The 27,909-nt window shown below is 38.8% G+C and overlaps 3 protein-coding genes across 4 annotated transcripts; 1 reads left to right on the top strand and 2 right to left on the bottom strand.

The window, feature by feature from the left end:
* Nucleotides 1–1,662: 1,662 nt before the first annotated feature.
* Nucleotides 1,663–12,818, bottom strand: LOC136444495 (CAP-Gly domain-containing linker protein 3-like). Its single transcript, XM_066442061.1, has 13 exons — nt 12,681–12,818; nt 9,949–10,262; nt 9,467–9,575; nt 8,980–9,126; nt 6,905–7,263; nt 6,420–6,555; nt 5,897–6,040; nt 5,399–5,524; nt 5,025–5,148; nt 4,629–4,684; nt 4,430–4,511; nt 3,661–3,839; nt 1,663–3,244 (listed from the first exon to the last, which is right to left on the bottom strand). The coding sequence occupies exons 2-13, from the start codon at nt 10,243–10,245 to the stop codon at nt 3,045–3,047; spliced, it is 1,959 nt and encodes a 652-aa protein (XP_066298158.1). The 5' UTR covers nt 10,246–10,262; nt 12,681–12,818; the 3' UTR covers nt 1,663–3,044.
* A 180-nt stretch (nt 12,819–12,998) lies between these two features.
* LOC136444363 (required for excision 1-B domain-containing protein-like) lies at nt 12,999–17,358 on the top strand. Its single transcript, XM_066441879.1, has 6 exons — nt 12,999–13,131; nt 15,089–15,168; nt 15,487–15,565; nt 15,954–16,079; nt 16,351–16,439; nt 16,872–17,358. Exons 1-6 carry the CDS (start codon nt 13,129–13,131, stop codon nt 16,939–16,941), a joined length of 447 nt encoding a protein of 148 aa, XP_066297976.1. The 5' UTR covers nt 12,999–13,128; the 3' UTR covers nt 16,942–17,358.
* A 302-nt stretch (nt 17,359–17,660) lies between these two features.
* On the bottom strand, nt 17,661–27,654 carry LOC136444362 (protein HGV2-like). 2 transcript variants are annotated; one of them, XM_066441877.1, is made up of 20 exons: nt 27,495–27,654; nt 25,738–25,848; nt 25,427–25,507; nt 25,127–25,164; nt 24,750–24,821; nt 24,352–24,447; nt 23,688–23,953; nt 23,197–23,289; nt 22,920–22,996; nt 22,618–22,691; nt 22,189–22,279; nt 21,664–21,721; nt 21,282–21,321; nt 21,058–21,105; nt 20,736–20,821; nt 20,408–20,476; nt 20,168–20,218; nt 19,959–20,048; nt 19,353–19,544; nt 17,661–19,173 (listed from the first exon to the last, which is right to left on the bottom strand). In XM_066441877.1, the coding sequence occupies exons 1-20, from the start codon at nt 27,539–27,541 to the stop codon at nt 19,075–19,077; spliced, it is 1,779 nt and encodes a 592-aa protein (XP_066297974.1). In that variant the 5' UTR covers nt 27,542–27,654; the 3' UTR covers nt 17,661–19,074. The 2 variants fall into 2 exon arrangements, with proteins under 2 accessions (XP_066297974.1, XP_066297975.1); XM_066441878.1 differs by lacking the exon at nt 24,352–24,447.
* Nucleotides 27,655–27,909: the final 255 nt, after the last annotated feature.

Genomic DNA, 27,909 nt, shown 5'->3' on the forward strand with positions numbered 1-27,909 from the left:
TCCCTTGACAACTTGGTCCTTTTACTCAACTGCTCATCTGCTTATATTGGGATTATCCCGTTGCTAAAGAATAGCAGTAAGTCTGCACCTGACCAGGACTGTAAGTCCTACATTCACCAAGATTTCATTTTGTAGAAATGAAGTAAATAATTACGTTGATGAAGGTTAGATATCCATGGAGGTATTAAGATACGCCAAAAATAGTTACTCAAGCAACTGGATAAAATTTCGAGACAGTCAGACGTTTCAGACAGCATCCGCTATCTTTTGTCAGTGACTAAAGAAGGATCTGGTATTCTGGTAGAACTAGGATTTATACCAAAAGTCTGAATAATGTTAATGAAGGGAAGACAATTTCAGATGGTTCAATAGGAAAGATAGCGGATGCTGTCTGAAACGTCTGACTGTTTCGAAATTTTATCCAGTTGCTTGAGTAACTATTTTTGGCGAAGTAAATAATTGTTAATCGTATTTTGCAATAAGAAACATGACACAATACAACATGTAGTTGACATAAAAATCCTGTATTTCAAATCTCTTGATGGTTGACATTGTCACAGAGAGAGGTAAAACAACAATGTACAACAGAAATAAATCCACAACATGTCCCATCTATATATCAAAGGAAAAGGCAAATAGAGATAATCTAAAACACCCTTTACAAATCATATTCCTATAGAATTATTCCATTTGGGCAAGCAGGGGCTGCTTTTACAGTGAGATGTCTACATACAAATATGTACTGGGCAAAAATTTCATTTCTGAAATACATCTGAATGAAATAACAGAAAGGAAAGCTGATGACACATTTTAACTTAATCCTTGACAGAAAAATATCCTCTACTGACATGGCAAGAACACTGGGTCTGTTGTTTTGAAAGCAATTTCAGTCATAGTACATGTATTATGCAAAATAACAGTAACTCAAACAACTGTATAATCTATCCAATTGCTTGTCAGTGAGTAACTTTTATCTTGCATATCTTACTACCTGGATGTGTAACTTTCATCAACATAGTAATGTAGTTCATAACTAAACAGGACATGGTGGACTATACAGTGTAACTCAGCATATATAGTTGAGCTAGGTTCTTAGCTGCTTGCGGTGGTCGGAAACTATTGAAATTAAAACCTGACATATTTCTTAAATATAACAGCCTTTTCTTCTGCACACTTATCACCAGATCATCCTTCTATCTTATCTAAACCTGAGAACTATTAGAACTATCACCTCACGCTTAACACTTTCTGAACAGAGCAAACATGGTCTATTGTAGGCTAGTCAGATGTCTTTACAAAGTTATTAATAAGTATTAACTCAGAGGCAAAATACCTTATAACCCAATACACATACAATGTTGGACAGCTTTCACCATATTTCATCTGAACAGAGGTCTAGTTATCTAACATAGTTCTATCAAACTATCAAAGAATAAATACTCAGACTTTATGAAATCTCAAACTTCCTAAATATACAGATATGAGCCAAGATTGCTTAATATACATTGTATACTTTAGAGGAACACAGCTGCAGTACTTGTCACCTTCAAGTCTTATGAGTTGAATGGATAGGAGTATCTATGTTGAACTTCTTAAGATAACTGCACCTATCAGAGCCCCTTATGGGATATTCACTCACACTGCAGATTAAGCCATTTAGGAAATTCAATATATTCAATATATTCACAAGTGCATAGTACAATATACCATCATACAGGTACAATCACCATCATAACACCCTGAACTACAAAAATACTCTCCTTCTCCTTGCACAAATACTACCTTTGATACAAAGAACCAATTCAAATCTAGATATTTTTTTTACATCTTGAGAAGCTGGCCTTACTTTTATACTTTGTTGAAAAATATTCTGAATTTTTCCATCAAAATATATTTCTTTTTCTCAGAATTTAAAGTAGATCTGCCAGGTACAGATTGTGCATAGCAGCTATTCCTGTTTGAGTTTAAGTACTAGTAAACATTAAAATCTCTTCTCTCATGTAACTGGAAGAAACAATTATTACTTCAATGCACAAATACTGGTCCCTCAAAGGCCACTAAGTTAATTCAGAACAGGGTAATGCTATCTTTAAATATGATGACTGACTGTGAGTTGGATTGAATTTCATACATTTTTATCGATACATCTGATGTTGGCTAGAAGAAGGACTGGTGACACAATAATAGTTTTACAATTACCAATTTTGGCATTATATTTCAATTTCATAACTTACAACAGAAATCATCACTCTTTAGGATTGTTGGAAACACAATAGTGATTCTAGTACATAAAGCAGTTACTGTACTAGAATCACTTAATGTGATTCCCCACACATATAAACTCCTTCACTGATATGTCTTAGTTCATGAGAATACAACAGTTTTAATGGATCAGTGAGAAGTCAAACATAAATGGAAGGCTATAGATCCAAAATATTTTCAACATTCAAGTGTCTATGATACCAAATATACAAAAAAAAATCTCACAAAAACAGCTACAACTCCAGAAACAATACTATGTATAGGATTTATCGACAGGCCACAAATTCAGACTCCTATATTTTGTATACATGGTAGTACCTGAATCCAGACTCAGTACATTCAGCCTGGCTTTCTTTCTTTCTTTTGGAAAATTTACACACTGCTGTGCTGAACACACTTTAAGGTTCCATGTTCAGCTATAGGACACAATGGGCCAGCCTAAATGTATCCCATAAGCCACTTCTTCCCATTTGGAACCAACAAATGCAAATTTTCTCTATAGAAAGACTTGAGGTAGGCTGGAGAAGATTGTCATGATCATGTTTTATCTAAATTTACAACAATATATTATCAAACTACTCAATGAATTTCCTATGTTGGTTGTAAGACCAGAGATTCTCCCAATGATTGTCATTGGCATTTTACAGAACAACTTAAAAGAAAAACTACAAACAACTACTTTACATGTGACTAGACTAACTAATAATCACCCCACAGTTCGTACAGTTCCTTCTCTTCAACCCCCCTAAACAAGGTGGCTTATGGGATACATGAGGACTAGTCTATTGTATGAAGGAGGAGGACATGTCTGTACTGTGGCGGTCGGCTCGCACCCCCGGACCAAAGCCCTTTTGGTCTCTCCCACCCAGCAGCTTGGTGCCGTTGATCCCGCGACATGTCACGCGGCTCGGTCGGACCAGCAGCCCGTGGTTCGGTTTGCAGTTGAAGTATCGCGTTCCCTTCACAGAGCCGTCATTTTTACCTGCAATACATTCATTAAAGGTTATTTAACGCTTCAAAAGGCAGACACATTCCAATGATATAACATGATAAAAGAACATACTGTACTACTACAAAGCTAACAATTAGTTGGTAGATATTTCATCTTACTATTCTCTTTAAAAGTAAAAGTTAATTGCAAAGACTAACAACATTGACTCTGTTGTAAGAACAGCAAATTCGACCTGGGAAAATATCCAATTCTATGTGTTTGAGAGATTAGGACTTACTTTGGTCAGGTGAATTTAAGTTTTTGTCATATGGCTTTACTGCTAGTTTGGAGTTTTCTTTACATATAACATTGACCTTGTGAAATGTATTCTAGCATAATTTCTACTTCCTACATGTTGAGTTAGTAATTGTAAAGCATGTTCGAGTTTGTTAAAAAAAACTGAGTACCTTTCGGAGCTCTTAGTTCCACACCCAGCCACACTCCTTCAGCGAAGTCGGCTGGTCCGATATAGCGGATGGTTCCCAGCTCATTAATATTCGAGACCAGCACTGTCATCCCCTCCGTCAGGGCAAAATCCACCGGACCCGAGCCGCTCAGGGATCTCTTGAAGGGGGTGGCCTTGGCACTGAGGAATTACAATATCAAAGTTAATCTTATCATCACTTTTCAGTATTTTGTCAGCCTGGTATCCAAACCTATAATAGCTCTCAAGTCTCCTCCCCTCAAATACTACATGTATTTGGGGAGAGGAGACTCGGGAGCTAGAAAAGGTTTAGATACCAAGCTACATTTTGTGACCTACAATTTCTTTGTTCACTTGTGGACTACACGTACCTAAAAAACCTTAAAAAATGACCAACACTTTTTTGTATCGTCCCTATCCACCATGTGATCAAATGTATGATATGATGCTGTGTTACTAAGGTTTGGCCATTGCTAGACTAAATTGAGCGAATCCCGTATTGACTTGCAGCTTGTACTTACTGTACAAAACTGGTGTTTTACACCTAAAGACAGCTTACCATTTAGATATATATATATGGCCTCCGTCGGTCAGTATGTGAAACAAACAAACCAAATTCTATTCATCTATCTTCCTAATAGTATTATTCTAAATGCTGAAATACAAGATAGCTTCCTGTGACATATGAGTGAAATACCAATCAGACAGGTGAAAATTGAGTGTCTATAATAACGAACAATATGGCGGCTGACCTGCGCTGTAGGAGGATTCTGTCTCTTCGCGGACTGCGGCCGCTGTAGGACGCGCTGCTGGCCGTGCGGTGGACGGACGAAACTGTCAATCAAAGATTACAGGTGTGTTACAGGAACAAGATTTCAACCAATCAGAAATTCAGAAAATGTTGACCTTGACGGAAGTTGACCCTTTTATATTTTGACTTTGACTACTTACTCTCACTTCCCACACTTGACAAAGATTCCATGGACCCCATGCGGGAGGGAGTGGCTCTGGAAACAAAAGGAACCAAACAAAACTGAAGCATATGAAACAAACTTATAACAATCATATTAGGTAACTGAAAAAAATCCAATGATAAAAGGTATTTTCTATGTTTGTCACATAACTGGAACAAGTAAACAACAAAATCCAAAGTGTACATTCTAACCAAAAACACAAAGAAGGATAGTTTGTAAGAAAAAGTACACTGCAAGTGCAACTTGTAAAGTAGTCTGACATCCCATGATCAAAGAGAATTCATCAATTTCTGCAACCGCTTTATTTTGGGCCCCAAAACTACTTCAGACAATCCTTCTGCCTCCAGGACCTGGGCTGTTGTTTCTGCCTTACCTTGTGACCCTGGAGGGAGGTGCAAACACCCCCTTCATGGGTTCACAGCTGAAGTACCGTACTCCTGACACGGAGCCGTCGTTCTTCCCGCGGGGTTTGTCTAACTCCACTCCGTACCACCAGCCTGGAGAAAACAAAGGAACACAAAACGTCGTTTGTAAAACAGTAGGTTTAACAAAACTCAGCTTAAATATCTACCTCGATATTAGAAATGCTTTTGGTTTTTCTGTTTTAATTGGATTTTGTTGGATTCTTATGCATGAATCTTTATACATGGGGAAGATAGAGACTGTAATAGATCCTGTTGGGTGTAAAAGATGGTGTACCAATGAAGGAGAAATCACCCCCTAGTTGCTACATTTCCTCACCCTTACCTGGAGCAAAGTCAGTCTTCCCACTGAACCTGATGACCCCTGTCCTCTGACCTGCCACAATGACCCTATCTCCGACCTCCAGCTCTCCTGGCTCAGAGGTCATACTTGATGACCTCTTCCGAAGTCCTGGAGGCAAAAGAAAAATTGCATTTTAACCTGCTAGGAAGATGCAGTGATTATCATACTGGTGTCATAATACATGTGTAGCAATGTACCAACAAACCTCGTCCATATGAGACAAACATGAACTTGTTTTTTGTGTTCAATGCCAGTTAGCTATAATTTCTAATAGTATCTATGGACAAATTGTCTTCCGCAATAACTTGAATTATCATTGAACAAAAAAGTACTTCCTCAAAGCTAAGATGAAAAATCTGCTTTATTGCATATTGGAGAAGAACTATAGTATAACAGCAGTTGCCTATCTGTCTACTAAGACAAACACATTTTCCAAACTTAACATTGACTTTGTAGTTTCTTCATGTTTCATGTCCCCACCTGTTTCCACCCTAGCGGTGACGTGTGAGAAGTCCATCTTCGGTGCGGAGAGTCTGCGGCGCTGCGGGGTGGAGGGGCGACTGCCCCGGGGGGTGGTGGAGGGTGAGTTAGATTTGGAGATCTTGGACAAGGGTGCAAAGATACCTGTGGGGAAAATAGGAAATGCAGCAAACAATTAAAATGCATGCAACGTGTAAAACTCATAACGAGCAGAATGTTCACATACAAAGACCACTACTTCATAGTTTTTGCACAAGGAGAAAGCTTCTTCTGAGATACGTTTTAAAGTCTGATTGTACATTTTTCATTTTGAATATATACGAAGGTTTGAATATATGCCGTTGTTGCATTAAGGAGAAAGGCTAGCAACCCCTCCCTGTAAAAATATGTCCTGCTACTGAAACAGCAAGGAAACTTGCTGCCGTATGTGCCACTAGGCACTACAAGGGTCTGAACATACGAAACAAATTATCCAGTGATATCCCAACCATATTTATGATTATAGTTATAGCAAAAGACCCACCATGTTTAGGGGCACATTTGAAGTAGTAGATCCCACCAATACTGCCATCGTTTTTCCCCTCAGGCTCGTCCAGCTCAATCCCGGCCCACACGCCTGACGCAAACTCTGTTGTACCGCAGAACCGCAGCGTGCCCATCTGCAAAAATGTGCAAAATTCTTCATTATGACCATCTTTGTGGTAGTAAAGTGGTCTTTCCGTTGACAATCATTTCTAAACAATGTCATACACATTTTCCCGACTGCTCATTTCCATGTTGCGCATCTCGCAAAGTTTGTGCACAATTTAGTTGACCTTTTATATGAACATACTGTACATACATTCAAGTGGACTCAAATTCTATTATCTTTTATGCTAAATTGAATCAAAAGCTAAACCCATTTCAATTTTCAATAGATATAGAATGCATTTAACACATCGACTTAAATTTTCTCCATGATATTACATGATCTTTGATTATGAAATATTATGCTGCGGTTGTACTTGCCTTTACTCCTCCGATGATGACCCGTTCCCCCAGTTTCAGCCCCCGTGATGACAGCAACACCTTCCCTGATACAGTCTCGTAGCTCGGCATATCGTACTGCGTAGTGTTTTTCTGCGATGACAATGGCTCTGCGTCCTTCAGCAAGATCCGCATCTTTGTGGCAATAATGGCAGTTTCTGATGTGGCATCGAGGCCTGATGTGTCAGGGATGCATTCTAAAGGCGTGTGTCCAGCGCTGTCTTTTATCGTCGGATCGGCGCCGTGTTGGAGGAGGCAGCGGGCAGCCTCGAAGCAGAGGTTTGTGGTAGCGATGTGCAGGGGTGTGCCGTTGTCATACTCTTGACATAAGTTATCTACATCTGGAGCAAAGAGACAGAGAAGACAGCTACAATAAGCAGTGAACAAAACATCAGAATCCTCCTACTAAAGTTCTAGTCACTAAATATTGTTGAAATCCACTGAGAAAATCTTTATTACACGAAACAGGGGGTGCCCTATCATAAGATGTTTTAGTATTTCTTAAGTGTATGACAGCTGTGTAACTGCTTCGTAAGGCCGTAGATTTTGCAGTATGAGATTCCGCTAAGCAGTGCCCTCCATTTGACACCAGTATTATCATTGTTAAAGTACTATTTTTGAAAAAAACAATGAGAAAACTAGATGAATATGCACAAGTAGATGTTTTTATGCAAATGAGAGCTGTGTGCATGGACTTAGGTTTATTTACCTTTCTAATCAGCATAGTCAGTGGTAACAAACACAGCGTGTTACTAATAAGATCAGAAAAAATGTCTCAACTTAGGGTACGCCTCAACTTAGGGCACTTCGTTACTTCAAACAGTGAGTGTCAGGATCACCTAACTTGTATTTGCTCAACCATAACAAAATTTTACTGTTCTTTGGGGTAATCATAATGTAAACAGCATCTCCTACCCTTATTGCAGTGAATGTTATTTGTTTGCAAACGTTTAAGAATATAATCCACCGGTTGTACACTGTCTAAACAGTCCGTCATAATGTTCCATACACATGTAGGTCACAGTTGTTTGATTGGTGCAAACATTCGGTACAAAAGTTCGTAACGGAAGAGTGCTGGGTTTTCAAACAAGCAACACGACAGCGACATGTGATTGCGACAAAGCCTAGCAACAGAGAAAAAATCAAACCCTGGCAGAGAATGGCACATTGGGGGTCAGCGTGGTGTAAAGAAGTAGTTTGCTTTGTAGTCATGTACAGATAACACATGCAGCATGGAATGGCCAGGAGTAAATAAAGCAGTTGTTGACACCTGTTATGTTCACACAGACTCACACAATTATCCCAGCAGTGTTTAAATTTTCCCAAAACAAGAACCGGTTAATATAAAAATACAACCCTGAAAAAAAATAAAAATACAACCCTAAAAACGGCTCCATAGCAAAAATCAAATGTTCTTCCAAAAAAGCTATGAATAAAATTTGTACAATTCTGATTAATGATAAACTTGAGGTGCTTCAAAAATGCAATGAAACATGCACACTGTGACACACACAACTTGTTATAACTGGTAGGACAGATTAAACAAGTAAATGTTACCGAAGCTCCCAAAGTAAAAGCGTAGAATCAGGTGGACGGGGATGCTACTCCAGACCATCCCCATACTGATACACCTGACACAGGTGTTACCAACAGGTGTCAATAACAGGGGAGACAAACAATCTGCATAATTATGGACCAATCATCCAGGTTTGTACTCACCTGTTACTTTTCTACAAACCAATACCTGAGTTTTCTGAAGTATACTAGGCATTCCCAGAAACACTACTCACTTCATAGATCCAATTTAACTCACAATTTTGCGCAGCTACTAATGATTGTGATTACAATAATAATGATAATAGTACTCAATTTCACACATTGTAAATATAAGGTAGTACTAATACTACTACTATAACTTTACAGTGATTATGTTTGCAATTCTCTCACCAAAAAGCTGGTACATGCACAACAAGATCTTCCATTCATGAAACACAAGCCAAGATGCAAAATGGATGTCATATCTAATACATCTTATAAAGCATTTTAGAACCCCTTACCTCTCCCACCAGATGCCTTTAACAGCATGCTGATAAGTACAGCCACGTCGAAGTACGCTGCATAGTGGAGGGCGGCCATGTTGGTCCATCTGGAACGGATTCTGACCTCTGCGCCTTTGGAGATCAGAAGCTCTGCCAGTCTTGACGCTTGAAACGCAGACAGATGTTGTTAAAACTACAGTGAAATGCATTTAAGTTCATGGAGGTTTAATGTTTGCAGTTTTTTGCGGTAACCTCTTCACCGCAAACTTACAACACTACAACACTGCTTGTTCTGTTCTGCACCACGAACACTCCATTTCCTCCCTACTGAACTTAAATGCATTTTACTGTATCTTGGACTTATGATTTTCACTTTACCCTACTAGTACTAGTACAGTATGTGCTTTACTATGCATTTTGAAGCAGATGCTACTTTGATTTTTTTTTCATTTCAAATGTTTAGAAACAGAGACAGAAGAAAATAGAGTTTTCCCTTAAAAGTCACCTGCTTCAACGCTGCCGATCCCAGTAGCACCTGCCTTGCACGCATACTGCAGTAACGTCATGTCAGTCAACCCATCACGATCGTTCACATGGGCTCCCCTTCTCAGGACCTGAAAAAAAAAATGTTAATCTACCACAGTGGCTACTAGGTTATCGTTACAGTTCTTTTGGATAGAAGGGGTACGAAAAGTTACCAAGAAAGTTGGCTACAAGAATAAACAACAAGGCTGATCAAAATGAAAACAGGGGGCTGGGAGGAAAACTTGCATCTGACTATATTGAAATTCACTTTCTGAAACTAACAACTAGTAAAGGTGTACAAACTATTCCTTCAGAACTTGTTTTTCTGCTCATCATTACTACTAGCGTGTCCAAATCTGAAAACCAGCATTAATTTCAATAAATTAAATAGACTGTTGATTGATTAGTCAGTGTTATGAGTCTCTGTAACTTTCTCTCTATACTTCATGCAAATCTACGAACCTCTTCTCCGAGTACGTCTATCCTCCGCTGCACCTGCGGCACCCACTGTCTGATGATGGCGAAGATCTGACTGACAGACAGGTTCATGTCCTGCAGCAGCAGCTGGCACCCTGGGCAGTCCGGGTCGAAAAACGTCAGCTCCAAGTCGCGACATCTTTCGCACAGGGGAGCGTCGGTGGCGCGGTGGATCATGGGCCGCTCACGTGGAGGGACAGAGAAGTTGGTGGGGGACAGCTCGCCATTTGCGTGTCCGTTCTGCTGCGTCTCGGACTCTGCCTTGTGGTCACCCAGCGCCATCTTACTTCACTCAGGCACTGTAATAGTAGACACATGTATTATCTTAAGTTAAGGTTAAATATCATCCCAGTTATATAACGTAATGTTGCTGCAGTAATAAATCAAATACTTGACAAGGACTCACTGTTACCTTTGAAATGACATTCTAAAGAAATGAGCTCTATCAAAATTAAACCATTACAGCATTAGAACTCAAAGCAACTGTTCTTGTTGTCTGCAAACATCCCAGATATATATGTATCCAATTAAAGATGGCCCCTTCCAGTCCAGATGACCTACATGTTTTATGTAAATTGATAAAACATTCAAAACCCATTTAAAAAATGGCTTTGATGCAATATTGTAAGTCAGAAGCTGCACAGACAATAATGTGTGCTATGAAAACAAATATGAGTACTAGTTATAGAAGCAGGCTGCTGACAGCAGGCAAGTGTTGTAAGTTACACTTACAGCGAGCAGGTGTTATGTGATACCTGTTATTATAGACAAATTATTAGAAGGTCATGTGACTAAGATAATGTCCATCAACTGCCTGTAATTTTGTAATCAATTCCAGAACAGCGCTCTTCACACGATGACTAAATATCTAATGTTGACATTTGAACATTCTAATCTTAATCTTAAAAGAAGTCGCTTTGCACCATGGCACAGAATTTCATTTCCAACAGTTACAAAATGTATTAGCAATAGATACAATGACACATAACTTATGTGTCATTGTATCTATAGCTAATACATTTTGTAACTGTTGGAAATGAAACGTCACATTGTAACAGTCAACGTTATGTGACATAACATTGACTGTTACAATGTGACGTTTCAAACAATATGAGACATTGGAAGTGAAGGGGCAAACAGCAACCTTTTAAACACAGAACTGTCATAAAGACAATCAATGGTCATGGGTAAATTTGTTTTGCAATGGCAGGATCGCAATCATGTCACATTTGATAATATTACATTTTACAGTAAAATTCTGTTACTCAGTAACCTTTCAGTGCTACAATATATCAACATTGATATTGAAGCTGGCTGAAAAAGTTGACAATAAAATACTCTCCAAGCAGCCACACAAGCTTGACTTCTATTAAACTGTAACAGCACGTTTGACAAGGTGTCACTTTGAATATACATGTACTGTAAATGTTGACATTTGTTTGTAGTGTTTTTAAGTTAGCTCTTTTGGGCGACCTATAATCCCACAGACATAATTGAAGATATTCAGTATCAATGTTTCTACAATTGTTTCAATTATGAACTCAAAGACATCACGAGCTTGTAACAGCCAACGTGCTGGAAATATAAGTGCCGTGAAGTTAAATAAATTTATAGTACAGCATTAGTAACACAATGGGAACTCACTTATTACAGCCTGAAGCAAGAAACCGTGGTAACGTTAGCGTCTCTACCTCCATAGTATTAGTCGCACAATGGGGACTGATGACAGCCTGAGGCAAGAAACCGTGGAAACTTTAGCGTGCCCACCTTCAACCACTTCAGCCAACCCTATGCAAGCAGAATCAACACTGGAACAACCCCTGAACAAACAAGTGTGCTACACGAATCATTACAACTGGAACCTTTAGCTTTACCAAAACATATAATCACAAAACAAGTTCCTGATATACCTATTTAAATGCTAGGACAGATAGAAGCTCTTCATACACCATAGACTGCAATCAAAAGAAGCCATCTAACTGTCGCAATAATTGATTAGATACACTATGAGATTTATGATGTTTACATGCAATTATGGCCCCCAATGCATTATTTACATTCAAACATGTATACCCGAGTCATATAACTGTCAAATCTTTTAGCTTTCTATCTTTGTTGTCATTCAAAAGTTGAACAATGTAGAGTTATGTGGTGGGAAATAATTGAAATTCCGCGGAGAAAATACAATTTTTAATGGTAGATTAGAGTCTACTCTAATTTAAACTGGCTTCCTTTAAATAGTTCCTAGGAGAAGATAAGAAATCGGAGCATTCCGTGCAGTTTTGTCAACAAATACAACCTACATTGCCACAACAACGCCACGTGCGACACACACACCTGGCTATCGGTCAATCCAACAGGTGTCCGAGCTCACCTGACCCCCCGCAGAGCCAAGGCACTGTCTATCTTCAAACTGACATCTGAGGATTAACCCGCTATCTGACCTCCAAACACCTGAATAACAACAAGTACGCTAGTGTGCTGACAAAATTTGACATAAAAAGATAGAAAAAACAATTTGGTATCATCTGATTAGCGCATTTTTGCAAACAGTTGAGAAAATCAAAGTCTGTCCGCATGGCTGGGAAAATATAATTACTAACCAAGCAACGCGTGCACGCGTGTGTACAAACAAATTATCACATCTGACCGCAATTTCTGCGAATACGGAGGGATCTGAAGAGACCAACAACATTGAAAGGCATCTATATGCTTACCTGAACCTCTGAGTCATGTACGGCTAGCTAAATCCCGACATTACGGCTGTGAACTGGCGTTGTGTCCGAGACAAACTTGGACTAAGTCCAACCGTAAACATGCGCCATGTTGTTTACTTCCCGCCACGCATCGCGCTGACGATACCAAGTATATAGGGGGAATTTAATTTTATTCTTTAAAATTAAACTTATTACCTGTTTTGTTTCTTCAATTTCAAATAAATTACAAGAGCCATCATTTTTGTTCACATCTGTTCTATAATTCAATCAGTTCTATCTAAATTTATGCACTTAGGTTTTTAATATACTTTTCAAACAACCCTTTTAAATGAATGAACTAGCCCAACAACTCACTTCCGGGTTTTGGACATGTGTGTACTGTTGAATTTTCTATCTTGTGAATGAGATCGTGGTTTTTGAGCAGACAGAGTCACTCCAGCTGATAAAAATGGTAGGGAACATGTCTTCTTATATGCTTACTCTGTTAGATACGGAATCGGTAATGCAGAAGCGTCAGATGTGTTGCAATTCAACTAAATGCAAAAGTGCTGTGTAACGCTGCACAGGGAAACGACCTACCGACAATAGATTTCGGCCATTTTATGCAAATTAGCAATTTTGCGACAGACCGGAAAATGGCGTCCCATTTGGCCCATTCAAACTTCCCACCAAACTGGACTTAGTAGAATAAGTTCTCTTCGTGGTACGCATTTAGAATTTATATCAAATTGTAGGTAGATTTGTCATAAACATGATGGCGAAAACCGCACGGGGGTACCATTGAGGGGTAAGCTCAGACACGTCCGAAGAGTTGTAATACATTTAGATAGGAAGTTCTGATGTGACCTCGCGACCTCGTGTGATTTTGCGACAAAAAGCGAAATTACGGCCCGAAGCTGCCGGGGAGCTTACTTTAAGATGGAAATTTCACATATATATTTAAATATATATTATTGTGAGCTGCCGCGAGCAAATGTCACATAGGCGCTATTGTTAATGTTTCCCTGTGCGCTGGACTCTCCAACAATTTGCAACATGTTAAAATTCACAGTTAACACAGTTACATTCATTACCTTCGCCGAGAAGGTTATGCAGAGGGTAGCGTTTGTATGTATGTATGTGTGTGTGTAATGTACAGGATAACTCAAGAAGGCTTGGATGGATTGTCTTGATATTTGGTAGGTGGGTAGGTCTTGATGAGACTTGGAAATGATTAGATTTTGGGTCCCCTAGCGGCTTGTTAAGGTACTGCAGCGGAACTTCCTGTTTTGATATCTCGTGTTCTGGACATGCTATGGAACTGATTTTTAAGTGGTAGATAGCTCTTTGGACAGAGAGTAAGTGGTATGGGTTTGGGCCCCCTAGCGGCTTTTTTTGGAACTGCAGGAGCAGGTTTTGCATCTGACTTTGAAAGGGAATAACTCAAGAAGGGCTTGATGGATGGCAATGATTTTTGGTTAGTAGATAGCTTGAGTGATGATGTACATGATTAGATACTTTTTATGCAAATCAGTATCTAATTTGCATAATTAATGAGTAAAGTTTATCCATCCGCCAAATTCCATGATAGGACTCTGAAACATGTGACATATGTAACTGAGGAAGAGAGAAATATTAATTGATATGAACTATGCAAATGAAGACCTCATTTGCATAATTAATGAGAAAATACTATAACTCAAGATGGCCTTAATGGATGGTCATGATTTTTGGTATGTAGATAGCTTGTGTGATGCTCAGAATGATTGGACAATAATTATGCAAATCAGATGCTAATTTGCATAATTAATGAGGTAACTTTAAACATCTGCTTTGTGCCATGATATGACTATTCAAATTGTAACTGAGGAAGAGAGAAATGTTGAACATAGAAAATATGCAAATGTGGGCCTAATTTGCATGCTTAAATGAAAAATATAATTCCATACTGGTAAATGACTGAAATTCCATGCATTTAATACTTTTTTGTGGCATCGGGAAGTTATGTGAATGTGAACATCGTCGAATCAAATAATGCTAATAAGGGCCTCATTTGCATAATTGATGATCAATATTAGCACAACCTTCTTAAGCTCATACTTTGTTAAGCTCATACTTTGGACATGTCATATTTTAAGACAATCAACTGGTCTGATTTATAATTGATGAGAAACACTCCTAATACGTCAGTCACAATTGTTAAAATCATTTGGCGAAGGTATGAGGTCGTGGAACTCTAGTTGTTCCTGGAATGATTTCTATGAAAGCAGTACCTAGATAATAACATTAACAAACGTTCCACAGTTTGGGTGTGGCCAGTGTCAGTTTGAAAAAAATTACAACATATAACATACCTTTAAACGGCTTCCTTTAATCACACTTTCTAGACTCTTCAGTATTTATATGCAATGCCATGCATGTTCCTTCAGGGCTCAGAATGTCAGCAGTTGATCCGTAAGTTCTATGGACTCCAAGAGGAGAGGATCAAAGTGTACCGCAGGTTTCAGGAGTGAGTAGATCTCAATAAAATCTTACCACTTTATATATATAACGTTATATAAATGAGCAATCTGCTTAAACTTCTCTCTGCTAAAGTATAGCTCGCAAAGTGACTTACATACATATGATGCAAGTATTGATATATCGCGAATCTGTGATTCACACAAAATTTATGATAAACTTTTTCACAAATGGTTTTGTTATTGCAGCTCAATGTTAGATGTGATTAAATTCCATGATCTTCTATAGGGTAATTTGTTGTCTTCATATGGTTGTACCTGTGTACGCAAGAACAACATGCCAATGAAAACCTGTTTCTCCAATACAGGGGTTTTGAGACTTACCTGGACACATCACCCAATTACGACTTTGCACCATACCGTCAACTTGTACATGATGTCACACAGGTCAGTACTAAGTACTCTGTCATTGGATGCGTCCAAATCAGTGTCAAGTTCTACCCTTGGTTCTACAAAATATGACCTTGTCTTTGGAGAGAAAAATGTTTCTCCTCAATTTGACGTCATCATATGAAGCGATGATAATAGAACTGAAACAGGTTACAGAATGTATATATTTCCGTTGGGGTTACATGTTTAAAATGTTGAACATTATGCTCTACACTAAATGTTACCTGAACATACCATTCTTTGTGATATATGTTCGCTACAAAAACTTGTCAAACTATTCAGTTGGGGTAAGGACATGTATGTGACAGAAACCATGTTAAATGTATGAACAACTTTCAGTTACTACATGTTCTATGTGGCTTAGTCTTTTTCCTCTGTCTGTTAGGAGTTCCAGAGAATCTCCAGTGATGTCATGGCAATCAGGGATCGTCTCAGAGATGATCACAACCAGGTGGAACTGGTCACACTGCTGGAGAACATTCAGGAAGAGGAGAAGAAAAAACTACAACTAGTAAGGCAACTTCTCATCTGAGCTTTTTGAGTCATCCTGTTAACCATTCAACAAATGGTGAAAACATACATGTAGCTTGCTTTGTAGAGTTTACAATAGTTCATTTGGACACCTATCAATCTTTGCTTGAACTGCAACAATTAGAATCAACTACACAATCACAAAGATTGATCTTCAGTACATTTTGTTGTTCACTGCTTCTGTAAGGTCATCAGAGCATGGTTTGTTTCTTTGAGTATTCACCTGCCTGTCGGATTGTTTCCTCCTGTAGACAGCAGAACTCCAGGTGGCCAGACAGGTAGAGATAGACAATGGAGATGTTGACCACTACAAAGAGGAGGTCACACAGGTGAAGAAAAGGTCAGTCTGGTACTTGACAAAACTCTTTATAATCTATTAGGGCTTTTGGCACCAATTAAGCAAAACAAAATTACAAATACATCTGTATTGGTACATTTTTAGCAGCCCTCATACTGTAAATGCAGAAAGGTTTGCGGGGATTTAATTTCGTGGTAGGGAGAAAATGGAGTGTTCTTGGTGGATTTGAGTTTGTGTTTGAAACAATAGTACCAGTCACACAATGGAATGGCTTTTCACGGTTGTAAGTTTGCGGTAATGAGTTTACAGCAAAAACTGCCAACATAAAACCACTGCGGACATTTCTGCATTTACAGTTTTTTCATTTTCTATTGATCTTTTGAAATTATCTTGATGTTATTTGTACAATATGTATATCTAGCTTGAGGGCATCATTGGTTGTCTTATAATTACTACTTATGTCTATTCCCCCAGGTTGCAGCAGTCAGTTACCAGAATATGTGAGCACATGGACGACCTGAAATTCGAGTCAGAAGACTTATGATGCAGGGAAAGTCAGAAGGCTTCAATATGACGGGAAAGACTAAGTTGACTCATAAGGTCCTGTCACCAACTAGTAGTAGTAGTACTGACAGGCATTTTAAGTGTTGCAGATGTTTCTTGAATCAGCAAATACCGGCAAGTGTTACCCAAAGTTTTGTTCAATTAGGATTTCTTAAAAGGGCTTATAGGACACTTCTATGCATATATTCACCTCAACAGAATCTATAAAGAGAGCTCTTCTGTTTTCTGATGGTTAAACACTGCAAGTTGATATGCGCTCTCTTTGAAGTCTCATGTAACAGTGAGAACACTGTTTCTTTAAACTTTGTTTTGATTATTGATCATACCAATATACCATATCAAAATGGTTCAATTTTCAAATGAATGAAGCATACCTCTAATAAAGAGTTAATATTGACAGGCTTCTTTCGTAATCCTCATCTTTTTACTTGCATAGTTAGCAGGCCAAGTAGCACAACTATATGTATTCATACACTGCTGATGCTGCAAAGGGCATATGGTAAAGCAAATTATTCTCCAAGCAGAAGTTTCGGTCAAGTGGGGTAGGAGTGTCCGGGATTTTTTATGTTCCTCTTGTACGTAAAAATCCTGGACACTCCTACCCCACTCGACCGAAACCTCTGCCTGGAGAATAAAAGCAAAGAGTGAGTTGAGCACCTCTAACTAAGTTTTTATTGGAAAAAGAACAAACCAAATGTGTCTGCTTATACATGGATGCTTTAATGTCTCAATTATCCAAATCAGTCATTTGATATCAAAGAGTATCTCAACCATTTCATTTGAAGCAACTTCATATTTTGAATTTCTTGAATATGTGTACACATGTTTATAAATGTCTCTGAAGGAGTACACCTCTAACACATATAAAATGTAGAAAAATGACATATCTAGATCTGGATTTGCAAATGTTGGTCCCTTCCAAACTAGAAGTTCATTTATTTCTTGGAAAAGTAGAAAACTTGTATTTTAATATTTTCTAACAGCTCTGTAGTTCATACAAGTAAGCTTAGACACTAATGAATTATCAATGAGTAAGAAAACTCTTATGGAAGATCAAACAAGTCCAAACAATGCCTTCTGATCACGTATGATGACATACAAAATAGACATATCTGTCCAAATGTCAGGTAAGTCAGGGTTATTTTGCTGTTGTTCTTTTCCAGCCTTCTACCGCATTTCTAATACTACTAATAGTTATTCTAAAGGTGCACATTTTCTTTGGGCTACCCGCCTGCAGTAGTAATGCCGAAAAGGCTTGAAAAGACCACCAAAACAACCCCAACCGATTGTGACTGGGTAGCTGAGTTCGGAATTCTTTAACTGTCTCTACTGCAAGTGCACAATCATGGAACACATTAGAATGAGATAATGTAACAGAGCATTTTACAACAAAGACAGTATCAGCTAGCACCATCTGCTACATTTTTGGCAGAGGAGACTCTTAATCCAATTGGTAGTACACACATACAGAGGAGCAATTCATGATGGAATAAGCAAGACTCAAACACACTGAACTATTTTGTCATATAGAAATATAGGATTTCGTATAGTAGAAATGACAGTGGAAGTCTGACCAGCACTAGAAATGGAAAACTTGCAAGATTTAGTGTTCAATACAGAGACAGAATTTTGTACACAGAACACCTAAATCTGTACAGACAGTCATTTATATTCTTGGACATCTCGTAGTAAGCGGAAGGGTCAAGGTCACAAAGTACATGGCATGTGTTGAAGAGGGAAGTTCATATTCAAACAGGAGTTGGAAACAAAACCTGTCTTTTTTTTTTAACATTTCATCTTTGGAACGCACATGGAAAGACTGACACGTTTTACAAGGTTTGTACATTTGTCAAGTTCACAGTCATACCAACAGACCTTTGCAAATGCCTATCGAAGTATCACCACTACAAGATTTATCTATGAATAAGTACAGAAATGCTTTGAAAAGTAGTTTACATGGCTGAGTTTTCCAGTTGTTTAATTCCTGGCAGAAAACTAACAGCACCCCCAGTAAGTTTGTGCTATTGACAACATATTGCCATTTGATGTCAAGGTGTTCTCTGGAAAGTGGTCATGTCCATAGAAACTTGAGAGGGGTCATCACCATGGTAACTTATGAGGTCGTCTCCATGGCAGCAGTCTCAGTGTCCTTTGTGTCTTTCTTAGATTCCTGGTCCTTCTTAAGGTCCTCAACAGTCTTAGGGGTGATCTTCTGCAAACAAATATATTTTCATGATTTAAAAATTTGACATCGGTCAGTCATACCACATGTAGTAGGAAGACAAATCAACAAACCGACTGAACTTTTTCTTTTTGGTGAAAACTTTTGCTATCTTCAGCTAGACTAGTACAAATCAAGTGAAAACTCATTGAAATGATTCCAGAACTTACAGTCTGTTCTTTGTCTTTCTCTGGTGACGTCTCTGTGCTGCTACCACCGGCGCCGTTAGTGGCTGTACCGTTCGTCGCTGTTCCGTTGACGGCAGTCCCGTTCACTGCGGCCTCGTCACCAGCACCGTTTTCCTGTCGAGGCTTCTTAGCGTCACTGCTGCCGTTTTCCTTCTCCTCATCAGATGGCTTCCTCTGTTATACACAAAGGAACAAAGTGTTTTCTTTACAACAGGTCTCAGATAATGCCATTTTATTAACCTACAATGTAGTCCATAAACTTAACACTTAACAGCACCATATATCTGAAACTGTACCAAGAATGTTCTCTTTCATAAACCTGTCAAACTATGAACATGACAAGGATGTCCTAAATGCATTTAAGTTTGCGTGGTTTTGATTTTGCAGTTTGAAGAAAATGGAATGTTTGCAGTGGTTTTAAGTTTGCATTTCAGACAATAGTAGACAAGGGAGTAGGAGGGCAAAAAATTTCACTGGTTTTTAGTACGCGCCGGAGAGCTTACCACGAAAACCGCAAACATGTCTACGTTTACAATATCTCGTTAGGTAAATGAAATGATCACAGATTGAAGAGGAAGTGCCACAAACCTTCTTCCTGACAAGGTGGCTGATGTCAGCAGCGGGTTTGGCATCAGCAGACGATGACGAAGAACCCTCCCCTGCTTTCTTCACTGCAATCTGTATAAATGAATATCCAAATCAACATTAGGGTCAACATATCTCTAAATTAGACTTGTTTATCGGTTACAAACAAAAACACCACCACAATTATCAGTGCTGTAAACATGATTCCCTACCGTAGAAGCTGGTGCAGCTGATGATGACGAGGATGCTCCTGCTCCAATGCCCTGTGGAAGAAAGCAGAGTTATTGTCTGAGAAATAAAAAAAACAAGACATGAAGGCCCTTTACCTTAAATATGCACCTTTCCAAACTAGTCAGTATATCATATCTTACATGTGCTTTTATGGCTACTATTTTCCAATGACATCAATGTACAGAATGTGCACCAATTCTTTACATAGTCCATCTACGTACCAGTTCAGCAGCCATGATGGCACGGGCTTCATCCTCAGCTCCCTTCTTCATCTCCTCGGCATCTTCTATCTGTTGAAGGAAATAAGATTGTCTTAAGTCCAGCCTACAAAGGTCTCAAAGAATTCACAAAATATTGATGCAGCCTATGAGTATGAGATAGATCCAAACAAAACTTGAGTGCATAAGGATGCTTTTCGCGCTGAAAAATAGACATGTTGCACAGGAAATTAGTAATGAAAATGACACTTGGCAGGGGGTAAGAAAAATATGTTGGCCAAGCCTCTAGAAGGTGTGTTTTTGACAAGTGAAACAGAAAAGCCCTCCCCACCTTGGAGCTGATCTCAGGCAACAGGGCATTTAGTTCTTCCACCTCCTTCCTGTGAACCACGATGGGGTCATCTGAGGACACAGACTCTGCAAAAAAACAGTGCCAAGGTTAACTACATATTCTTCCTTAGTTGACAAGACAGCTTTCTTTCTACTCAAACTGTCTGCTTGGGTATGAGCAATTAACTTGAGAGTTCTTGCTGTTCATCTTGAATCCCATTATGTCATGGTTAACATTGAAGCTACTGATTCAAAAAATGTATGTTGAACCTGAAGTACAAAAATACAGATGAATTAACTGACAGAAGCAGAAATACAAGTACCTTTCCCTTTTCCAGTTTCCAGCTCTTCAATCTTGCCTTGCAACATGCCTGAAAGAAAAACAAAATTCTGTTACAGACACCTCCTACCAATCATGCATCCTTTGTATTAAGTCCCATTTAAAAACATTTTAATTCTATTCTGCAAATCTCTGCCTCTAAGTCCGTACAATGACAGAAATTGTGAAATAATGCTTGCAATAGTCAATTAAATTACTACAACTTACCTATTCTTGATTTCATAACATTGTGGGAGTTGCGGTAGTACTGAAGAAGAGAGAACACATTTCACATTAAACCTGTGCAAATGTAATCCACATGCCAATACACAATCTATTCATATCAAGAAATCAATCTAAAACTAGTGCATTCCATCTGCATGTATTCCACTCTGTTGTGTGCTAGCCAAAATATATAAATGTTCTGAATGCACATTCACACTTTACATGGCTGAACAAAGGACTAGCAACCTCTCTCTGTGTACCTCCAAAATCTTGTTCTAGAAAAAGCAAAGTTTAACTTTCTATCTATGTGCCCACAGGTAGGTAAAAAGTAAACAACCACCACTAACAACATGGTTGTTGACTTAACGTCTTTCCCCTTGCTTACCTCAATGGACTTGTCATAGTCCTTGCTCAAACTGTAGGCCAGGCCCAGTTGGTAATGACTACATCACAGGTCAAGGTTCAAATACAACAGAAAAAAAAAACTGCAGCACTTCACACTACTTACTTAACTATGATACCCAACTAGTGGATTTAAAATGTTGAAATTATAGCTATTGGAAAGAATATGTATCCACAGTCACCTGCATGATATCTACTTCCATTTTTACTACCGTTTGTCCTATACTTCCTGGTGTCCAATGGTAACCCTCCATTAACATTCATCTGCCATCTGAGAGATTTCTTGTGCAGCACCCCCCAGGTATGCACAGTTTAGATATACAGGAGTGCACTATACTGGGGGAAGCTGGGTTGGAGATCTGTTTGGACGAATCTTTTGATGGTGGCAGTATCATGTACCCTGGTGGAATTATGTTAGCTGTCAAATGAAATTACAGCCTTTAACACAAGTTTGGCTTCTGTTTTCCTTGCATTTGTAATATTGCCAGAGAAAACAACCCAAGGATACGACTCAGCGAGCAGCCTGTCTTCAGCGTCTAGCAGTCCCTGTTGGATCTTTAGACAAGACATGAAGTCCTCGGCAGCCTGGTCGTACTTCTCTGGAACAAATAACAAAAAAAAACATTCAACAGGGTCTTGTAACAGTATTGCTATTAATGGAGATCTTTGGATACCTTTCTCTACAATAGGTCCTCAAGAAGTAAGGACCTTTTTTCACACAATTCCATGAATATTGCTGTATGTCTACATCAATTAATTAGACAGAAAGAGTGGGAAACTTGAAGTGGGTTTGAAAATGCATAGTACCATGTCATCAAGAAGTAGAGACTTTATTTTCATTAGAACCCTGGAAAATTTGGAACATGTCTACATCAATCAATTAGCCAGAAACAGTTGGAGAATTGTGATTGGCTAGTCTGTAATCATCAAAACTGACCTGTCTCAAGACCAATCTCTCCCAGGTGAAGGTAGATCTGAGCCAACTTTAACCTGTCCTCCTTGGCTTCCTTCCTGTGGAAAAGACAAAGGCAGAAAATAGCTGTTTGAAAACGTCTATCACAGAATCATTTGTCTAATCTACAGAAAGACTTCAAGGCAATAAAGGGAAATATCCTCCAGTTGTCAGAATAACATATTGAAAAAAGACTGAACAATTATGGACATCAGTTTTAACGAAGTCATCGTCATTGAGATTTGTGCTGCTGAATTCAAAGAAAAGTAGTTGGCAACAGAACTGACTTGCTGTAGATGCTCCTGGCCAGTTCCAGAACTTCCCAGGCCAGCTGTAGGTTACCAACATCCTCAGATTCAGAAGCCTGGATATGGAACAAAGCATGTGTCAATAAAGTTAACTATAAATGGACTTGTTCACTTACATCATTCTCTATTGCTTATTACATATGATGGTAAAAAGAGGATGAATGCATTGTATTATCAAAAAATGAGGGGTATCGTTTTATGTCCATATGAGTCAATTGAGAATTTTCCATTCGAACAAAATCAAGAAAATAAAGACCTCTGATTCCTTCTCTGACTCCTTCTCTGAGTCCTTCTCCTCAGTTCCCTCTGATTGGTCCTCCCCTGTTTCCATATCTTCGTCCTGGCTGACCTGTGTAGAAAGGTCAGGTCTCTATTATCAAATAGAAAGAAACCTAGAACCATCGTCTTTCACCAGGGCTCTGTTCTTCTAGTTGAAAACAGCAGATATACATGGATCACTTATGGTCTCATGCCTGTATCACTGAGTGTGCACTGTCAGACGGCTAGGCTTTTTCGCCCTGAGTGATGCTGTCAGCCACTGGCAGCCAAAGAGGGCCTCTTGCGGATAGTTGATAAGTGCAGTTATAAATGCCATAAATATCGTTTACTGGGTCAGATTGTTGTGACATTTTTTTTCAGTGCCTAACGAACAAGTCTGCTTACAATAGAAAGCGCAATATCTCCAAAAAAATGTCTTTATTGGATTTGCAGTCATATTCATAAAAAAAAGAAACATTCTACTCTCACCTCCTCTCCAGTGTCCTCTGCTTCTTCTTTCTCAGCTTCCTCTTCTTCGTCTTTCTTTTTTTCTTCTTTCTCATCAGCCTTTGTGTCGGGGTCTTCATCTTTCTTTCCATCAGCCTTTGCTTCTGTGTCAGCATCTCCCTTCCCATCATCCTTTGCCTTGGTGTCATCACTATCCTTCCCATCATCCTTTGCTTTGGTGTCATCGCTACCCTTCCCATCGTCCTTTGCTTCCTTCTTGTCTGTGTCTGTCTCTTCTTCTGGTGTATCTTAAAAACCAAAGATCCTAATGAGTTTAATGTGTTATACAACATAGGACTTACAAGTACAGCACATCAGAGTACCATCAGTATGTCTGCAGATAGCTGTGTGACAAAGCAACAAATAATTAGTATAAGAGTCCCCAGTATATTTGCAACAAGGAAAGAAGCTTGGGCAAGTTATATTGTTCAATCAACCTTTCAACAGTGGAAGAGTCAGGGGTAGATATTTCGCCATGTCATTTTTAACAAAAAGGTGATTAAATAAAGCCAGACACAAAGACATTACTTACAAACAGAATGTCTTATTCTATGCTAACTTCTTGGAATTTCATCATAAAGCCAGTGCTTGTTATCTAGTGTGCATTTGACAGACAGTGCAGCGTTAGCAACACTCAGGGACAAACCTTTCTCCCCTTTCTTTTCCTTGGCGGCCTCAGCGGCCTCTATAACTGCCTCAAAGGCTTCTCCCACCTCTTTTGACACTTTCTCCCTCTCCTCTCCTACAGAACCATGCAAATCACACCACTTCTTTAGGTCAGTCCAATAGGAAACTTTCAAACAAGTGGGGGGTTGGGTGGGGATGTTTCCATACAATTGGCTTGTAATCACATAGTACAAACATTTCTGGCACTGTGACAATCTTTACGCTCCCTTTTCATACCCTTGCATCCAAAACAAATTTGAGGCAAGCCTCCCCCCTTCTATACTAGTGAATGACACTTAAAAATGCAATCCCTCACTAATAATCCTCAGCAGTACATTACCAGTTGCAGCTGAATCAGACTAAGATAAGCCAGTTTACCTTTGATTTCATCAGGGTTGCCGACTGTGCTGTCTTCCCCCTCCTCAGCTTCAGAGTCTGATTCATCTGGGACTGTGTGAACAAAGAAGAACTGTAACTTCATTTATCAACATGACCATTTTCATATTTACTCTGCCATTTACTGTATAGATTTTAGAGAGAAAGTAAAATGTTATACCATTTATCAAAAGGCTAGACTGATCACAATATGATATAATTTCAGCTATCAAAAGCCCATTAAGGTGTGAAGGTAAACAAAACAAATCAGTAAAAAAGCAGAATTTCACTAGATAGGGAACCGTTCTACCAAGTCTAATGATGTACAACATTAAGAGTAGGAAAGCCATCTACGGGTGAAGAAAGATGCAAGAACTCACCTCCTTGTAAGGCGTTACCAAGGACACCGGTCTCCAGCCTGGGAATCAAAAATCATAAAAGGTAACACAAAAGAAACCTTTTCTATCCAGATTCAAGAAATCTCTTCACTCACTGATTCAGAGTCTGATGTTGGTATCCTATCAGCCCTTTAGTTTACTAAGACTCCCAACTGACAGTTACCGTATCTTGGGGGTCAAAATACATTGAATCGGAGAGAATTTGTTTCACTAAAGGTTTCCAAATGAGATATTCTGAGGAGAAAAGAATGAAACCTCTCTTCAGATTCAAGTTGTACCCACCTTGCCAATTCTATCAGGGACCTTCCATACAGATAGTAGGCCTCACCAACCTCGTCTGCGGTCTCTCCATATTTGGCAGCCCTGCAAAAGACAACCATCAGCTTGACACAGAGGTTTTCGACTGATTACAACAACAGCAGCTTAGCTAGTGACAATAGGTAGTGTGAGAAATAGAAAGTCATATTAGATTCATTGTCGAGATGATTTTTTACAGCCGTTATGTACCCTATTATGTATGATGATGACTGTACAGAATTCCCTATCTATTACCAAATGCAAGCTAATACCATAGAACAAATGTATATACTTACAAGATGCCGCAGCACTCCTGGAAACAGTTGACAGCATTTGGAATCTCTCCCATCACAAGGTGGCGCCGGCCCTGGCCAATCAGATCTTTCGCTTCAGCATCAAGGTCCTTACTAGAATGGAAAAAAAAAAAGAAGTCTTTGAACATCAACATCTATTGCTTGATACCAGTTTCATGTCACATGAGTAGAATATGATTGGCAGTATGTATTGCACAGAAATTAATGTCATGGAAATGGAGCAAATTATGACTAAAAGATGAAAAACAAAAACATCCCCCCAGGCCTCCGAAATGGTACAGTCCCAAGGTCATTACCTAACATTGACTGAGTGAGGCTTTACTGCACCTGTCCATGCAACTGGGTCGAGTAAACATTTATGACTGAGTTTCTGATTGAGACTGTAACGTTAAATGAATGCCTTTAAACCAATAAGTCATGCAAGTCTAGGCTTTATAAGAATATTCAGTTCAGATAAAACAAAGGACATTTTTGATTTGAGGAAAATGATTAATATAGCTTATATAAAATATATATAAAAATGGGCAAAAGACAAAGACCTTCACCAAAGCTGACACCAGCTATGCAAAGAAACATTTCCATGGGAAGGTGGCAATGGTGGCAATAGTTATAGAAGTACAAATAAGTAAAATACTTGTAATAAGCTAGTTCGGAGTTGCTACTACGCATGTGCAGTGTCAAAGGTGAAGGCCCCCGCGACGGAAACAGTGCTCGCCTCCACATTGTCTTGATTTGCATAACAACGCCCCGACGGGTCTTGTTTCCGTCGCGGGGGCCTTCACCTTTGACACTGCACATGCGTAGTAGCAACTCCGAACTAGCTTATAAGCTGTATAATGTAAAAAGCTGTATAATGATTGTTCATTTTCAACCAAACATTGAATCATGAAATAGAATTCTAATCCAAGGAGGTTAAATATATTTAACCTCCTTGTCTAATCCAAGTATCTGAAAGAGTATGGCAAACAGTAAAATAGAATTCTAATTCATGTATCTGAAAGAGTATGGCAAACCACCAGGGTAGGAAAGATTCACATATTTTCTTGAGACTTCAATTGTAGGGATGTTATTGTTATTTCAAAACTGATTTTATCTAATATGTAATCATACCTGTCCAATAATTAATGTCTACTATAATGCACAGTAAACATATCAGCTTTCAACAAACAAATAATGTAGTCTCATGGCATTCAGAAAAAAAAAACTGTACATATTTCTAACACTAAAGGCATATCTAATTCATAATCAATGCATATAAAGAATGAATTAAAAACAATCACAGTATTTCTTGAAACATACTTTTACACACAGTAAGATAATTCTAGTTTTTATCGAAAAAAAAGAAATGCACACTTTGCAATCCCACCTGTGAAACAGATAATGATTTTCAGGTGGGAGGCGCGAGAACTTCATATGCATGAATCTCAGAATATTCACATTCATGACCCCCTGCACCGCATGGCGCTAAAATCACATTCTCACCTGTCAAATACCACAATTTCACAGTAAACTCCACAAAACAGCGAACATGTACAACCCACAGTTATAAGCTGGTATAATATACGAACATATGAAGAGATAAATGTAGATACAGATACAAGTATTTTACGAATACCCTTCATATTGGCGCGCTCCGAATTTGAAGGCAAATGCGTTTCAGTACAAAAACAGACTAAGTCGTGTCCACTTTGACTGCAATTATACGCGATAAATTACTCTCTGAGGAAAGCAGTCGGTACCTTGGGCTGCCTGACGAAGTACTCGGTGCCGCTACGTCCGTTGCCATGTTGTAAAATGTGCTGGAAGGTGTGAATTAAAGAATTTTGGCAAGTAGTTTCCAGTGACTGAGACTTCCACTGCACAACACCTCGCGGCTTTCGCGCCTTTTATTCCGCGCTGATGACATCATCAGAAGACTCGACTTTAACACTTATATAGGGGTGTATGTCATATTTTTGTTGTAAAAATTTCAATTGATTTTTCAGCTACAATATCAATCGCGATATTACGTTCAATTTAATCATATAGACTAAGTACATAAATACTGTATTGCATTTTCTAGTGATGCATACGGATAGGAAATAAGTAATATTATATAAACATTTCAAACGCCTCCCCATATATATAGTTTCGGCTGATAATCTTTAACCCCTT

This window comes from Branchiostoma lanceolatum, chromosome 11, assembly GCF_035083965.1.
Source record: "Branchiostoma lanceolatum isolate klBraLanc5 chromosome 11, klBraLanc5.hap2, whole genome shotgun sequence".
Taxonomy (NCBI): domain Eukaryota; kingdom Metazoa; phylum Chordata; class Leptocardii; order Amphioxiformes; family Branchiostomatidae; genus Branchiostoma; species Branchiostoma lanceolatum.

What these genes read in the sequence shown, in the direction of transcription:
- LOC136444363 (XM_066441879.1), top strand. An exon ending in GTGTACCGCAGGTTTCAGGA is followed by an intron (nt 15,169 to 15,486) that starts GTGAGTAGATCT and finishes TCTCCAATACAG; the next exon opens with GGGTTTTGAGACTTACCTGG. An exon ending in GTCACACAGGTGAAGAAAAG is followed by an intron (nt 16,440 to 16,871) that starts GTCAGTCTGGTA and finishes CTATTCCCCCAG; the next exon opens with GTTGCAGCAGTCAGTTACCA.
- LOC136444495 (XM_066442061.1), bottom strand. Translation starts at nt 10,245, where the DNA reads ATGGCGCTGGGTGACCACAAGGCAGAGTCCGAGACGCAGCAGAACGGA. An exon ending in TAGACGTACTCGGAGAAGAG is followed by an intron (nt 9,576 to 9,948) that starts GTTCGTAGATTT and finishes TTTTTTTTTCAG; the next exon opens with GTCCTGAGAAGGGGAGCCCA. An exon ending in TCATCATCGGAGGAGTAAAG is followed by an intron (nt 6,556 to 6,904) that starts GCAAGTACAACC and finishes ACATTTTTGCAG; the next exon opens with ATGGGCACGCTGCGGTTCTG.
- LOC136444362 (XM_066441877.1), bottom strand. Translation starts at nt 27,541, where the DNA reads ATGGCAACGGACGTAGCGGCACCGAGTACTTCGTCAGGCAGCCCAAG. An exon ending in AGTCAGAGAAGGAATCAGAG is followed by an intron (nt 22,997 to 23,196) that starts GTCTTTATTTTC and finishes TTCCATATCCAG; the next exon opens with GCTTCTGAATCTGAGGATGT. An exon ending in AGAAAGACAAAGAACAGACT is followed by an intron (nt 19,174 to 19,352) that starts GTAAGTTCTGGA and finishes ATTTGTTTGCAG; the next exon opens with AAGATCACCCCTAAGACTGT.